The sequence below is a fragment of the Ornithorhynchus anatinus genome, chromosome 14, assembly GCF_004115215.2.
Source record: "Ornithorhynchus anatinus isolate Pmale09 chromosome 14, mOrnAna1.pri.v4, whole genome shotgun sequence".
NCBI lineage: Eukaryota > Metazoa > Chordata > Mammalia > Monotremata > Ornithorhynchidae > Ornithorhynchus > Ornithorhynchus anatinus.
In genome coordinates this window covers 38,308,580-38,321,768 of record NC_041741.1, presented here as the reverse complement: position 1 = coordinate 38,321,768, position 13,189 = coordinate 38,308,580, and the positions used below count along the sequence as shown (strand labels likewise).

General features: G+C 38.9%; 1 protein-coding gene across 1 annotated transcript in view; it reads right to left on the bottom strand.

Annotated features, from left to right (window-relative positions):
* The window catches only part of MYBPC1 (myosin binding protein C1), a 63,517-nt gene that overhangs the window by 13,487 nt on the left and 36,841 nt on the right, over positions 1-13,189 (bottom strand). The window contains exons 20-24 of the mRNA XM_039914041.1: positions 10,445-10,549; positions 9,900-10,088; positions 7,853-7,987; positions 2,701-2,868; positions 1,721-1,809 (exon numbers count right to left, since the gene is read on the bottom strand). Coding sequence (XP_039769975.1) covers positions 1,721-1,809; positions 2,701-2,868; positions 7,853-7,987; positions 9,900-10,088; positions 10,445-10,549 — 686 coding nt within the window. The remainder of the gene's footprint in view (positions 1-1,720; positions 1,810-2,700; positions 2,869-7,852; positions 7,988-9,899; positions 10,089-10,444; positions 10,550-13,189) is intronic.

The following is a 13,189-nucleotide window of genomic DNA, read 5'->3' as shown; positions in this document are numbered from 1 at the left end:
CAGTAACAGATAGAGACAGTCCCTGCCCTTTGACGGGCTTACAGTCTTATCAGGGGGAGACAGACAAAAACAATAGCAATAAAGATCTCATACAAGACACAGCCAAATAGCCAAGTTCTGTTGATTTTCTAAAAGAAAGAAATGGCAGTGATGACGCGTCTTTATTTTCACTTAGAAGAGCTCATGGTTGGGTGAGGATCCAGAGAGACATTTTAAATACTGTGGAAGTAGTGAAGTAGGATCACTAAAATCAGCTTTACTTACAGAAGCTATGAAACACCCATTTCTATATTTTATAATGATATTATTTTAAAAACAAACTCATTTCCTTTGTCAAATATTCAAAATGTAAAAAACTCAAGTGATGAAACTTTTTTGCATTTTCAAAAATGGCATTCAGTAAATTAGGAATTATATGAAAATGAAAAATATAACCTTGTTCATGATGTACTGTGACTTTTGAGTCTATGTAATTAAAAATGATAGCAGTTATAAATTTAAAATTTACTAGAACTGTAGTTCTTCCTATGACGTGGGAATAAAGCTAAATATGAATAAAACTTGTCTAATACTTAAAAAACTCAATATTTATAGGAAACCCAGGAAGTGAAGAAAAAACACAGATTTACAACTGTAGTGAGAAAGAACTTCAACTTTCACATTTCTCAACTTCTTGTCTTTCAAACTTTTCCACTATTTAAATATCATTTCATGGTGATTATGTGCATAGATCAGCCATGAAGATATATATACGCATACCCAAGTACTTAGGGACTAAAATAAGCCAGGACAACCTTAAAGCAAGTTGTACATTAGGTTGAATGAAAATCTGTTGCTCTCTAAAATACATTTCATAAACTCCATCTCTTCTATCTTTTCCCCCTTTTTTTGGTATTCCAAAGGAATCTGTACTTGTGGGGAAACTCGGTAGTATATTTGGTGCAGCAAAATTAGCAAGAACAGTCAAAAAAGGCAGGGGGCTTAGGATGGGAAGGAAGTGGCATTGATAACTGTGGGTAGAACCAATGCATATTTTGTAGCTAAATAAATTTATGCAAGGCTTGTGATTTTTGAAAGCTATTTTACATTTCTACTACATATTCACGTATTTTGGTAATGGACTTCAGATTTTAATTCTTGGCTATATCTTCCATTAAAATTTAGTCTGATTTGGGTGAGACTTAAAGCGCTTGTAAGTACCATAAAGAATGTTGTCTGAATGTTGAGTTGAGTACTTTGCTTTAAATGGAGGCCATAGCATAGAATTATAAGTCTAATTATACCTGGCAATTAGGAATCCATACTCTTTATTCTTCTTGGAAAAAAAATTACACAAAACTTCTCTAGTAATATATACAGCATGGCTCAGTGGAAAGAGCACGGGCTTGGGAGCCAGAGGTAATAGGTTCTAATCCCGGATCTGCCACTTATCAGCTGTGTGACTTTGGGCAAGTCACTTAACTTCTCTGTGCCTCAGTTACCTCATCTGTATAATGGGGATCAAGACTGTGAGCCCCACGTGGGGCAACCTGATTACCTTGTATTAACTCCAGCGCTTAGAACAGTGCTTCGCATTGTTAACAAATGCTTAACAAATGCCATAATTATTATATACAATATTTATTTTTCGTGGGGGTGGGAGTATCTCTCCTTATATCACCTGTATCTATTTTTACATGAAATCAATACCATCTCTGGAAAAAACACATTTAGTTATTACCTGGAAAGGTATAACGAGATTCACAGCTTCTCCAACTCTCCGGATATAGGTTTGTTTTAAATGCCGAGGTATACGAATCTTCGGATGTTCTATGTGGGTGGAAAGATGTTTATGCTATAGGATTTATTTTATAATGCCAAAACATAATCATGCAAAACTATTAGCTTAATGATACTCTAATTATAATTTAAATGAGAACTTTCAGAGGTCATGTCTAACCAGGCATTTTTGAAATCATAGTATTTTTGCACAAAGTCCTGGAATTTTATCAGGCCAAGTGGGAAAGAGCACGAACGTGGAAGCCAGAGGATCTGAACTCTAATTCTAGCTGAATATTTATCAGCTAGAAACATTATGACTATATCCACTTCAGCCACTGTTGGGACAGTCTCACTTAATTATTTTTGTCATAGTACCAGTGTTTGCTAAATAGTTGCTAACAATTCTTTCAAAGAATTAAGAATTACCTAGAAGAAATGGGTAAAAATGGGTCTACCCAAAGTTATGGCTGACAAGATGATGCAAAAAATTTCTTTTTAATCACTAAAGTACAAATTACTTTTTTAACATTCCTTTTGGAAAACATTTCTTCTTTTTTTGCTTGTGAGGACATGTGGGTTGCATATAACAAGATTTAACCCAATGTCAAAACTCAAAGCTGGTTCTATTTTAACTGGTGCCAAGTTGGAAACGGTCTAAGTTTTAACTCAACTGGTTCTTGGCAAATCTGTCATTTCAGAAGAGAAGGGTGTTTAAGAAGGTGAGGTGGTCTTCCGGGGTAGGAAAGAGGACAAACAAAGGCAGGAGAAGGACAGGAAGACAAAGGTCAATCTGTCAATCAATAGTATTTATTGAGGGCTTACTATGTGCAAAGCACTGTACTAAGTGCTGGGGATAGAGTGCAATAGAGTTGAGTTGGTAGACAAGATACCTGCCCTAGAGAGAGAGTAAAAGAAGAGGTGCAGAACGGTATAGCTTACCTATAATTTCCTTGACTAAAATAGGCTGTGCATAATACTTTGGCTCACTGGCTCCAGCGGCATTCACAGCTTTAACTCTCACAAAGATTCTGGAGTCGGTCTGCAGACCAGTGATGGTATACTTGGTTTTGTCAGTCAGTTCTGGGTTAGCTACTATCCACTCCTCACCTGATTTACAAAAAAGAAAGAAAAAGGAAATGTCTTCAGCTACTTGTACATTATAATAGTGAAAGAATTTATCCAATAACTTTCACACCGAGAACCCAAAATAGCATTCTATTAACTTGAATATTCTTTTGAAAGCAAGTGGTTTGATCTGGACTCAAAATAAATAAACTACATGAATAGGAATTATTTCAGGAATAGAGAATATCTACTATGTGATTAGTGAAAATGACAAATTTAATTTCACTGAGTTTGTAGTTTTGTACAGGTCAATTTGTTCTCTATAGAAGGGAAAACTGGATTGTCATTACACAGCAAAGAGATGATATTGGGTTTCTCCATGGGTTTGCTGTGAGAGATGGAAAAGTCCTCCCATAGTGTTGAGGGGAGGGGAGGAGAGGATGTAGGACCATTTCACCTGACCTTACAGTCCATGGATAAACTCTAGCATGAACCTGTGTGACATACAGTGGTATGGTGGGAGGGGAAGAGGAGAATCCAGCTTAACTATAATAACTATGAGCTAGAAGACCATGTAACTTTCTTGTGAGATATCTAGCCACCTATAGTTATTAATGTTAAGGTAAAATGGTTAAGGTAAAATGTGTATTTATGCTGGGCTCATCATTTTTGATGAGCTTAGCCATTTAGATATAATTTTTCAATGTGCTGCCATTTTGCATCAGTTTGTTTAGTAGAAGTAATAATAGTAGTAGAAATAGTATTAAGTACCTATTATATACAGAGCACTGTACTGAACACTGGGAAAAAATACACAGATGAGAATTAAATATCGACACTCTAGCATTTAGAAAGGGAGCCCAATTCTGTGCCCACTTGTGATGCAAAAGGGCTTTCACAGAACACTGAGGGCAGAATTTGTCTCTCAGGCCAGAGACATTATTTACATTTGTCGTGATCCCTCACCCACTGGCCCAGATCCATATTATGCTGAGCTTTGTAACTTCTGGTAGCATTTTCTTTCATAGTGAGTCAGTAATTTGGAAATGCATGTCCCTGGGGTTTGGTGCCAGGAGAGAAATACAAATATTTTTGGGTTTTTTTTATTCCCACAGGTCACAAAAGTGTTTGGGTCAGAGGTTCACATCCCTAAATCCAAGGTTGAGTGTTCCTTTGTGTGCAGGCAGTGTTATGGAGTTGCATGATAAATCACAGGCTATTTCCAGAAATCTAAATCATAATGGTAAGAAAGCTTTATAGCTTTCATTGCATACTGTACCTGATAGGTCATACGTTTCCTCCCCCTTTTCACCAGCCTGTGCCGATATACCTTGTGAGAGTCCATCATTAACATTAATCAGACACCCACTTTCACACAAGAGGGATATTGGATCAGTAGTTAGCATTCTCTGTTAGTAAGTGTGCAACGTATGCAAAGATATCCATCTTCCAGGGAGTGTTGGAAAAAACAGTGAGTTTATATATAGTGCTCTTCTGGGCTCAGGAAGATAAAATGTCATTCATTGGTGGTTCCTTGGGAGAAGCATTGCCGTTTCACTTCAGACAGTGATTTACAGCTGGAGGCATCAGCCACAGAGAAGAAAAGGAAGAGAAAAAGAGAAGGAAGGGAAAGAAGAAAAGAGGGATGTCCATGGCATTCCCCAACTAGACAGATGAGGGAGAGAAAAAAAGTAGTAATAAACTAAAGAAGAAAGGGAGCTCAGGTTAAAAGGAAAAATACCACATAGCCACCCCAAATGTCATGGTTTGACCCCCTTTCTTCTCAGCCCTATTTCTTTCACCTACAAGCTTTCTTCATAGCCAGGGCTAGGAGGAGTCCAGCTCAGAGCAAGAATGCTCACTGAGCCCTGTACTTCCACATGTCAGGGGAAGAGGTAGGGGAACCAGTGGGTGTGGGATCCTGCCATGGCCTTCAGTCTTCCCATCTTTCCCTTCTTGGCTGTGGCTCCTGCCCAGAGCTTCACAGAGTAGGGACATAATTATATCCCTTAGGACTTCAGCTTTTAATTAGGTTTTCTCCAGGAAATCAGGAAAACCAGGGTCTCTTTCACTGCTGAATCAACTCACTTGGTCAAGATGTTCAAGATCATGGAGTTTGAGGAGCAGAAGGCTCTACTATTTTTGGTGACTGAGGTGGCTCCACCAACAGCTCCTGATCATGGATTTTCTTGTTTCCTCCACGGTTTGCTGTATAAATGTCCTTGGTTCTCCCTGCAGCTACCTCTCTTGGGGAAGAGCCCTTGGGAACCACTCAAAGAAAGCAGCACCTTACTGTTCTATTCTTTCCAAGTACCCTTGATGGCTCACACAAGTCTCCTAGATTCGGCTGAGGGACAGAAACCATCAATTCCCTGGAGACATCAGCTCAGGCCCTATGCTCCAAACTAGAAAATGAGGGAAGTCTGTTTAAATGGTGGCCTTAGGACTTGAGGTCAAACGAGATAACTGGGAGATTGTTTAAATTGATTATGGGTTTGGAGGGGAGCAATAGATCCTTATGATTAGGACAAGTCACAGGTGGGTTGCTGGAAGGGGTTGTCTTGGAGTTTCTCTTAGTTTGAGTGGAAGAAAAGGAAAGGCAGCTAGGAGAATGAGAAAGTAAGAAAGTAGACGGAGACAGAGAAAATACTCAGAAAAAAATGAAAGCAAAATGAGCTAAAGAAGGCAAAAAAGTATTCAAGAGAGCAGGAAAGTAATAAGAAAAGAAAAGAAAAGAAAAGGGAGAGGAACAACAACTGAATGAAAATTCTGTAGCCCTTCCAAATTTGAACAACTTCAAAGGGCAATGAGAGAATGAACTAGTGGGGATGGGTGGGAGTTTAGGGGAGCAGGAAAGTTGTTTAATTCCAAGGGGAGAAATTTAACAAAGAGGAGAGATCCAGAGTGGAGGAAACCTTGGATAAGAGTAATGAGAAAATATTGGAGGCAGGAATAACTACAGAAAAACACAGGATCTTAAACAGAAAAGAGTTGACAAGAATAAAATCTGAAGTTTTCTAAAAGCATTAAACATTATAGAAAAATTAGTCTGGGGGAAACAGCCACTGAAAAGAGACTGAAGAAAAAGGACAGGAAGAAAAAAGAGAAAGAAAGAACTACAAGAATAACAGATAGGTAAGTTAAAAAAAACTGTCCTAGAAAGCTGACTCCAAAATGTTATATGGCAAAATATCTACATAAATAAGATTGACTGTGTATATATACCTATGTATATATAGCTATATATGCATATATATATACTCAGACACACACACAGAATTAAGTAAAATACATTTTCATTGTATTTTATCTAAGGTGGGTAACATCAAAATGACAGTCAGCTATCATTTTGTTGTATCTTCTCAGGATTTAAACCTATCAGAAAGAAAAAAGTAAAGAATTTGCTCCATTTCAAACATATACCAGACTTGCGGTCAGAAGCCCACAAAAATTTAAGACTGGAAAATTAAGGTTGACATTATCATAAACAGAATGGCGAGGTAAGAGGAGTCCTGGAATGATCAAGAATGAAAGCTAAATGTGAACTAGAATAAACCCTTAAAGAAATGAAATGCAAGACAGTTCAAGATATGGGTCTGTACTTTCTTGAATAGATTTGTGTCACCAGGGTGACTTGGATAGGGCTGGGACTCCCAGGAAGATGTCCCTCCCCCAAAAAACTAACTTCAGTAATACAGGTACCGTCATTTGGATGTGGTTTACAATTTTCAGGCATCAGAAGTATCAAGGGCAGGTAACGGGGTGTACTTGTGCATACTGAATCTGGATTGAAGATTTATTGTATGTGCTTCATCCTTCTACATGTCCCTCCTCTTCTTCCCTCCCTACCAGGGTGGGATATTTCCAGATGAGCTCCTATTCCTTCTTGCAGTCTCCTGCCATAAGAATTTTCTTCTTTCTCTCTCCCTCGGTGCTTCTGAATCTGGGGTACTTGCCTTCCATCAATGTCAAGTTCCCCATCTGTTGCCTTTCTTGCCTTCATTTGCAAGACACTTTCCCAAAGTGTGTGGATTCAAGAGATTATTCACAAAAACTGAGCATTTCAAACATGGTGATGCATTTTGCTCCTGTCTTCATGTGGGGAAAGAATTTTACAAAACTTCATAGTGAAGCATTAACCCAAGACCCTTTAGAAGGAGATACACCGTGACAGGTTTGCTTACCCACTTTCACATGCCACCAGACTCTTCCTCAGCTCTCTGCCCTGGTGCTTCATTCTGTGCCCATCCAGGACAAGGCTGTGTCTCTTGATGAGTACCCCACAGAGAGACAATGGGCGACTTGACAATATTTCGCAAAGAATCTTTATTGGGTTGGAGGAAATACTCTAAAGCATTTTCTCCATTCTATTTATCCCCATGTTCTTATTTCACTTGGCCATTTTAGCCACACATCTCATCTTTTTAATTATTATTTCTTCCTAGAGTACCTCCTGTGAAAAGAGCCTGCCGATTTCAATAGCTGAAGTACAGCTTTCTTTATTGTGGTAGTTGGAGGGAAAGGCAGGTGAAGCTTAACTGAGGAAAGTCTACCTTGGGCTAGGTACCCACCATCCCCTTAATTCTCATAAAATGACTCAGATGGATTCAGTGTTGGCCCCAGCCCAGGGCAAATCCAGGTAGAATTTTCACATGTACAATTCACCCCACACCCAATTTATTGACCCATGACAGAATTCAATTCCACAAATTCAAGGACTGGAAGCCCTGAAATTGTTACAGAATCCCCCTTTGCCATAACTGCACAATTTTCTGACCTGTTTCCCTAGGATAACCAGGAGAGGCAACTCACACAGAAATCAATTCTTTACTGCACAGAGCTAACCTGGAAAATATCCAGAAGGGGAGATAGATGGAATTACATTTATTTGGAAGAATTCTGCTAAATCTCAGTCACAGTGTGAGAAAGGTGATCTCCCAAGGAAAAAAAAATAGTTGAGATCATCTCACCCACTTAATTGTGCTCATAATTTTAACAGAAAGAAGACACCTTACTTGTTACTTACTTCCTTCAAGGCAATACTCTACTACATAGCCATCTAAACCTGCTGCACCAATCTGGTCTGGGGGCCGCCATTTCATTGTCACGGTGGTATCTGTTATAGAGTCAACTGCCAAAAGAGTGGGTGGACTGGTTACCGCTAAAAAAAAAAAAGGAAGAGTATTAAACTAGGCTCTTATAAGAAATTGGATCATATTAGCAGGAAAATCTTATTAATAAGAAGCCCAACTACAGACATACAGGGCTGCTGAAATCATAACCTGTGGAATCCAGGCCTTGAAAGCAAAATGAAATACACATCTATTCTACTGAAGACTTCTGAAATTAAGCATCAAACACATAAATAACCTAAAGTAAATTAAAACAAATGTGGCTGAAATAAAATGGATTTATAAATCTACTTAAGGGGTCTTTTTGTAGTCAAGATGTTAAGTTAAACTTAAAATCTTGAAAAATGTTTTGTTTACCTTAATTAAAATTGAATTAAACCAGATAAATCTCTCTTTTTTCTTACCCTGAAAATGTGCTACTTATAAAAGTGAGATTTATTGTCACAGCCTTGCAGATGTATCAACTGATGAATCTCAGTAATGAGTAGTCATTTCAAAATCTTTACTAAAATGATTGCTTGCACCCATCCTATTTATTTTCCAGACTAGGAGAAAGCTAATTTTCATGGCTGTTTCAATAGATCCATGGTATAGTTTGAGAGAAGACTGGAAATTTGGGGATATCTGAATCTGATTAAATAATTTTAGAGATTTGTTTCAGTTACTACAGCTCTCTCTGCTTAACTGCAAGGTAGACTGTAAGCTTGTTGTGGGCACGGAATATGTCTACCAACTCTGTTGTATTGCACTCCCCCAAGCTCTCTGTACACAGTAAGTGTTCAATAAATACCACTGATTAACTCTGCATCTAAACCCTCTTTTCCCCCCATTTTCCTCTGCTCCTCCCCCTCTCCCTTCCCATCCCCTCAGCACTGTACTCGTCTGCTCAACTGTATATATTTTTATTACACTATTCATTTTGTGAATGAAATGTACGTCACCTTAATTCTATTTAATCGCTATTGTTTTAAAGACATGTTCATCCACTAGATTCTATTTATTGCTATTGTTCTTGTCTGTCCGTCTCCCCCGATTAGACTGTAAGCCCGTCAAAGGGCAGGGACTGTCTCTATCTGTTACCGATTTGTAAATTCCAAGCGCTTAGTACAGTGCTCTGCACATAGTAAGCGCTCAATAAAGACTATTGAATGAATGAATGAATGAACTTCTCTTGCCTGTAAAACAGATCATGAAGCAGTACAGATGAATGGCCATTATTAGCTCTCAAATTAAGGAAAAATTACATTTAATTAAATCCTATCATTAGTGTTAAATTCAGAGGAGGGAATAGAAATCTATTTTTTATTATATTAAATATAACATTTGGTTTTGTTGTGATTATAGGATTGTTAATAAAGCCCATTACCAGTACTTAAATCATTTGAGATTTATACATTTTCTAAAAATCATTAAACAGATATAAACATGATAGAAAATAATTGTTTGAGTCTGTGGTTGAAGAGCTGACTTTTTTTAAATATTGGAAGAAAATATTTATGCCACTGTCATCTAAAAGTAGAAAAGCATTTTGGAAGAAGGCAAATTATACTCATTCTACAATCAATTCCTCACCTGAAAACTCTTACCATGGCTTTTGCTAATTCGAGGAACCCAATCCTAAGGATGAAAAAGCATCCATATACTCTGTAAGCTCTCTCTAGACTGTAAACTCGCTGTGGGCAGGCAACATGTCTATCAACTCTGCTATATTGTATTCTCCCAAGCACTTAATACAGTGCTCAGTACACAGTAAGTGCTCAATAAATGTGATTGATTCAATTCCTTAAGTGTAGGGCTTTGATCACTTTTTGCCAAAAAATAAAATCTCCATACCCATTTTATTAAGAAAAAGGTGGTGAGCATTTCTTGCAATTAAACTTGGTAATTTCATTTTACATTTCTGTATAATCTCTTCAATATACTATATTTCCTTGCACTCACCCAAGGGAACAAACGGCTTTGAGGGCATACTGGGCTTGGAAATGCCAATAGCATTAACGGCGAATATCCGAACTTCATAGGCAACACCTTCAATCATCTTCTTGGGCTCAAAAGTGGTTTCTTTACAGAGGTCAAAATTCAGCCTCATCCACCTGGAGCTTTGTTTCTTTTTTCTTTCAATAAAATACCCTGTAGATAAACAAAATAGACACTAAAGGGCCTCTCAGTTGCTAAAATACTATGGTTTTTCACAAACCAAAATTACTGAGATTTCTCACAATTGTCCTAAAATAAAATATGTAACTTAAAAGGGAACTGGTAAACAATTGGGATAGTTGAAACAGCCAGTCATACCTGATAGAGTTATGTAAATCACCTACATAATGGCTAAACATCACTCAATATATTTTAGTACAAATCAGAATTTAAAATATAGTGTAAAATAAGAGCCCATTTCTGAAATAAGGATTTTCATATAATCTCTGATGTTTTCAACAGAAACAGTGCCAGATGATTTATTTTCTTCACACATGAAATGGATTTACCTAAGATTGGAGACCCGCCATCATTCACCGGGGGCTCCCAGTTCATTATGCACCAATCATCACCCACATCTGCCACAGAAGGAGCTACTGGAGGATCAGGAATATCTGTTACCGAGAGAGCAAAGTTGTCATTTACTAGGAAAAGATCTTTCTGCAAAAAACCTCTCACAATCATAATGCAGTCTGAGCCCTGGTTTCTCCCCGCTTTGGGGGCAATCTGGTTGTATAAAATCAACCCACCAAGTTTGCTCCTCTCAGCATTACTATCTCTCCTCAGAAGCAATTTCTCCTTCCCTTTGCACACTCCCTTTTCTGGGGTTAGGGCGGGGTCCCGGGGGAGAGGGGAAGAAGCTGGGCGGTGGGTGGGGGGAGAGACAGAGAGAGAACATGCACCCATGTAATGCAGTGAATGAAAGAACTGTCATCATCAGGATGCCTTGGCTAAGTAGTAACCAGGACTGTGGTGCAGCTTATTTTGAAGTTGCCCCTCCACTTCTCCTCCTTTTTTCTTCCCCCTCCCTTTCTAACCCTGCCACTACCATCTTTTCCAGCCTCGGCCCTGGCTGCCACCTCTCTTTCCTCAGGAGAGGATGCACAGTGGTTGTCCATGTACCCTTCTACCCATATTTAGGCTTTGGCTGCCTCAGTCTGTAGGAATCCACAATTTGCCCTGACTCACAGTGCTGTGATTATTAGCAGTACCAAGAAGCTAATATAACTTTACTGACAGAATTCCTCATGTTTGGTGAATTCCCTAAGATCAATCAATTTAGAGTCAGCTTTACAAATTGATTATTCCCTTTCTCAAGTCTAAGAAGGGTCGATTTCAGCATTCCTAGTGAAGTGGAGATAATCTGTGAGGAGAAAGCAGGGTACTTTCTCACCTCCCTAAAAACCACCCATTTATGCCCAATTTTTCAGAAGCTGGAAGTCCGGCCTACTTACCCTTGAATAGCCCCTAGCAAGGAATTTTTCACAGGGATTTACAGAGAAGCAGGAGAAAAATTGAGTGGGATTAAGGCCTAGTCACCCCCACCTGACTCCCTGGACCCTACCCACCTTTCTTGGAACTGGAAGCCTGTGTCCTGAGAGTGTGTGACTCAGCTCATATTCACCTGGCTGTTGGTGCCTAACGAATGGCTCCAATCCTCAAGCTGGGCATGGAGAATATTTTCTGATTTCCCTCTCACTTATTTGCAATTTATTATTGAACTTCAAAATTACTGAAACTCCACTAACTTGTTAGGGAAAGAGAGGGGGAGAGAGCACAAAAGTGTGAGAACATCCAAATGGGTGGTTTTTCATGTCTGAAGATGACAGTGGTGAGATGGAATCCATGTGGGTGAATTTTGATGAGCGGCAAGCTTTTGGACACTATGTTGTCATGGTCTGGAATATGATGTCAAAGGAAATGTTTCCCCTCACACTTCTTGTTCTTTCCTCTTACTCTCACACACCTACACACAATTCTATAGTGTGCACTTGTAGTATGTGGATATAAATTCCCACATGTGAGGTCCATCAAGGGCACAGTGAAGAACTAGAGTATTCAAATTCCTCATTCTTTTGGTTGGGGGGGGGGGGGGTAATTTATGGTCATCTGGAAATATGCTTAGGGCTTTTCCTAGGTAAACAAAACATGAGTGCCAAAATGTTTTCTGCTAGTTCCACTGAAGAGCTGAGAATGTGGAACCCCAGGTCAGCCAGAAGGTTTCCCCATTTCCTAGGAGCTAGTCAGGATGCTGGAGAGGGATATAGGACTCCCCTCTGTCTCTATTTCCAATCCCAGGCAACATAGGATAGTGAGAGAAAGTAAAACCTTATATTTCTAAGTAAGCCTGCCATAAGGATTCTGACAAACAAAATAATAGTCACAAGAAGTTGTATACAAAAGGGGAAAAAATCTGGACAAAGAAAAGACATCAAAAATGAAAGAAAAGACTACCAATCTAATTAGTTCAGATAAAAATGTAAAGTTCCCGAGAGTAATATCAGATTCTTATTCTCTTCTTCACTGGGTAGGGGAACATTTAAGAATTTTTCAGAAAATGACAAGTTTCCAGAGAACAGTTTATCTAATTACTCCAGATTCCCACTAATGGGAATGTAAAAAAAGCCCTGGTTTGGTGGAAACTCAAAATTTACTTTGGTGAATGCCTTCCTCTGTAGAATAAACAGTGATCCAACCTCTGCTAAGGAGCCCATCATCTCTGCCAAGTTGGAGCTTAGGCTTAAACCTCTCCTTCCTTGAAAAGGAAACTGAGAGGGTGATAGCAAGACAAGTCTAGCAGCACTTGGAAACCAACCACATCCTGGACCCACTTCATTTTGGTTTCATACTGGTACAGAGTCTTTAGCAGAAAATGCATTGACTGACTTGGCAGATAGTAATCTAAAGATCGTGGCCAAGGCCTCATTTCAGGTCTGATACCTCTTCTCAGTTCTATCTGTACTACTGATCTCAAGGTACTTGTGACTTAATTGTACGCTTGATGCTTAACCTTGCCACATAAACTTTCAAATGTTCTGAGGTTTTGTAAATGACAAGGATACAGACAAGGAGAAGAAGCTATCAGGCACCTGTCCCCTCCCTCTTGCAATGGAGGAAAAAGGAAGTTCATCACCTTCCCATAGGCCCAAATCATAATTTCTGTCTCTGTCAATGGCATCTTTGTTCCAGTAGGGATGAGGGAGGAAAAAAAAAGAGAAGTGTCCAGACTGTAAACTCCTCAAGGGCCAGGATCA